The sequence below is a fragment of the Lucilia sericata genome, unplaced genomic scaffold (assembly GCF_015586225.1).
Source record: "Lucilia sericata isolate MDLA Ls3-8-SP2 unplaced genomic scaffold, ASM1558622v1 Contig001084F_arrow, whole genome shotgun sequence".
NCBI classification, from domain to species: domain Eukaryota; kingdom Metazoa; phylum Arthropoda; class Insecta; order Diptera; family Calliphoridae; genus Lucilia; species Lucilia sericata.
In genome coordinates, this window is record NW_023995059.1 from 43,763 (window position 1) to 47,284 (window position 3,522).

Here is a 3,522-nt window from a genome sequence, read left to right on the forward strand (position 1 = left end):
ATGCATTTCCTGTTAATATTAAACCAACTGCAAATGGTTATGCAGTAGTCATTAAAATAAGTTATTTTCATAAAACTTTGAGCAGATACTATATCATCTATTCAATTTTAATTTCCTATGAAATGATTTGATTTGTAATATAAACGAAAATATTATTGTTTAATTAAAAAAACAAGAAATTTATTTAAATAATTTAATTTTTGTCTAAGAATTGCATTGGTTTACCAGTTTATTTGCAAAATACAACACTGCTAGCACACACATGTTGATGAGAAAGAGAAGCAAAAAAAAAATAAACAAAAACAAACAGAGTTGTGTTTGTATAACAAATAACTAGTATTTATAACAATTTTAAATGTAAAATTTATAACAAAATTATAAATAATTATTAAATTCTTTAAACTTTATATTCTTTTTTATAAACATTTTAATATATTTTATAATAATTTCATATTTTTCTTCGCAAAATTTTCAACAATAAATTTTTTAATACTTTTCCATACAACCCTGTTTGTGTGAGCTGAGAGCATGTTTATGTGGTAGAAAAGCATGCTGAAAATAAAACGTCAAAATTGCGACATTTAATAAGAAGAATTATTTGTAAAGCAAAACGCAAAGTGAACCAACCATCAGCAAGAACCTTTTTACTATTGGAATTTTAATAAAACTTTTTATCAAGTTTACAATTTATTAAAAGTGTTTAATAAATAACTGACCTACTAGAATCTTGCTAAAGATTCAACTCACCTTTGGGCAAGGATTTTAAGTGTTTCGTACTTAAGGAAACTTGCAAACTCCCACAACACCTAGTAAGCGGTGGACGGACAGACAGACGACGGAGAGCCACAAAAACACACACAGTCACTCACTCATATAAACTGCAAAGCATAGAAAATAACAAGAAGAAGCAGATAATTTAAGAATAAAATCGAAAACAATAAGGAACTGAAAACTAGAGGAGTCCAACTAGTTTCCAATTTGTACAAAAACAAAACAACCAAATAAAAGGATTTCAAAAGAGACTTTCAAAGCAAATCAACAAAAAAGTTAAAATAAAACAAACGTTTTCTAATATTTATTTTGCGGCAAATAAAATAAAAACAACTTGTTAATAACAATGGAGAAACAACCAGCAAAACAGTATGAAACGTAAGTGGAACAACCCAACCACCGTACGTATGTATGTTATTGTTTGGGCCAAGGAGTCCGTCAGCCAACAACAACAACAACAGCAAGACACACAAAAAGTGATCATTTTATGCGAAAATTTGAGATTTTTTTTGTTTGTTCGTTGCATCTAATACAAATATTATTATGTTAGGTTATGTTTAATGCTGTGTTTTGATATGAATGAAATTAAATTTGGGTCTACGTTGACTGAGGAGACGGACAGACACACAGAAAAGACATCGAGAAGGCATGCATAATGCTCGTATTATTTAAATTTGTCTATTTTTTAAACGAAAAAATCTAACTTAAAATTTGGCATATTTATTATACAAAACAATATTAGCAGCTTAATTTAGCAAACATGTTTTTAAAGAGTTTTTAAAAATTACTTTTCTATTTAGAATTTTAACCAAAAATCCAATTGGATTTATTTGTTATAGTAATACCATGACAAAAGTAAAATGTCAGTGCTAAATGAAAGAATATGAAAAATATTACAAATGTATAAATTTGGCAGTAATTATATGTTTCTTTAAAATTTGCAAATATGATTTTTTTTAATTCTTTATTTTTGTATTTTACAGTTCGAATTCATCAGCTAAACCAACGCAACAATCACATAAACCCATGCAAGCAAAAAGAGTTGGGCAATCACCCCAATCTGAAACGCCACCGAGAAACGAAATGATTTATGATCCACCAAGCATGGAAGCAAAAATGCCCAGGCCAAGGTATGTGTTTTAAAGTGTTTCGACATTTTCCGCCATTTAAGTTTGACTTATTAAAGTTTGAAGTGTAGCTTAAATTCAAAATTTTGTTAGATGGTTCGTTTACAAAGAACTTTCTCAGCAGCAGAGGTTGAAAATGGTCAGAAAGTGAAACGTAAATGTTTTTTATATGTGGTGGAATACAAAAAACTTAAACTTCCATAATTAACAAAATCCTAGAAGTTTTAAAATATTTAGGAGATCAGAAACACTAATTGATACCTTTAAAACTACTTTTGAAATTAACTTTCGCTTCTGTTGGAGCTTATGGAGTTGGGAAATGAATTGAGAAAGGAATTTAAAAGATTTTGGAAAGATCTTTAAAAGAAACAACTCGCAATTTTTTAATAGAATTTCAAACATAACATTGCATAGTCATGACCTGTTTTGTTAATCAATTCTTTAAACAGAATCTGATCGTAAATTGAAATCTTCTGAATTGGTTCCTTGGAAACGTTATGAGTCGAGACTATGGAATTATTCTGGAAAAGTTCTTTCATGATTGAGTCAGACTTGAAACTAGTTTTAGGAACTTTTAAAAAACATATACAACGAGATCTAGAAGTAATAGCGAAGTCCCTTGCTTCATGGATGCATTTCAAGAATCTAAATTATGTTTGCACTTGCTCTAGAACAAGGTCTAAGAAAATCTAAAATTTTTCTTGGGTTCGAACATTTTAAAAAGTTTCTTATGGAAAATTTCTTAAATAGAGACTTTTTAGATTTCTAGAGTTACTGATAGTTACAGTTTTCTCTAATTAGTTTTTTTTTAACTAAAATTGTTCCTAATCATATTTTTTTATTGTTTTACAGTTATTACAATTCATCTAAACCATCGTGGCCAGAATTGGTGGAGAGCGATGATAGTGACATGGAAACTGATATTGATGTTGAGAAATTACCACCCCTTGAGGTCGGTCCTCATGAGAATCGTCTACAGCACACATATTGGTTGTGGTTCTCACGTAAAGGTGCACATCGTGCAATGGATTATAGTAAATCGTTACGTGTGGTGGGTCGTTGTGCCAGTGTTCAACAATGGTGGTCACTATACTCGCATCTTAAACGTCCCACAGCCTTATCATTGTACCTGGAATTGAGTCTATTCAAACAGGGCATTAAACCGATGTGGGAAGATCCAGCCAATTCGAAGGGTGGCCAATGGGTAATACGTTTACGTAAAAATCAAATTGATCGTGCGTGGGAAAATGTCTGCATGGCCATGTTGGGTGAACAATTTTTGGTTGGCGATGAAATATGCGGTGTAGTGTTAACAACAAAGGTTCAGGTAAGTTCATAATTTTCCTAAGTTTTCATTGAAAGTGCAATAAGAAACATATATAAAAGACATTTTATTGGGAATTGAAATGAAAGTGTTTTTTTCTCGAGTATAAAAAATCAAATAATGATATAAATAATAAATGTGATTTCAAAGAAATATAATGAATAATAAAAAAAGTGCTATAAATTAATGACACAAATCAAGAATAAAATAATCTTTAATAAATAATGACAAATAAAAGGATGTCTGCATAAAAACTTCAAAATAAAGTGTTTCTTAATATTTTATATAATATGCATCAAC

General features: G+C 29.6%; 1 protein-coding gene across 1 annotated transcript; it reads left to right on the forward strand.

Annotated features, from left to right (window-relative positions):
* Positions 1-584: 584 nt before the first annotated feature.
* LOC119609914 (eukaryotic translation initiation factor 4E type 2) lies at positions 585-3,257 on the forward strand. The gene is made up of 3 exons (XM_037964942.1): positions 585-1,149; positions 1,755-1,901; positions 2,751-3,257. The coding sequence occupies exons 1-3, from the start codon at positions 1,118-1,120 to the stop codon at positions 3,235-3,237; spliced, it is 666 nt and encodes a 221-aa protein (XP_037820870.1). The 5' UTR covers positions 585-1,117; the 3' UTR covers positions 3,238-3,257.
* Positions 3,258-3,522: the final 265 nt, after the last annotated feature.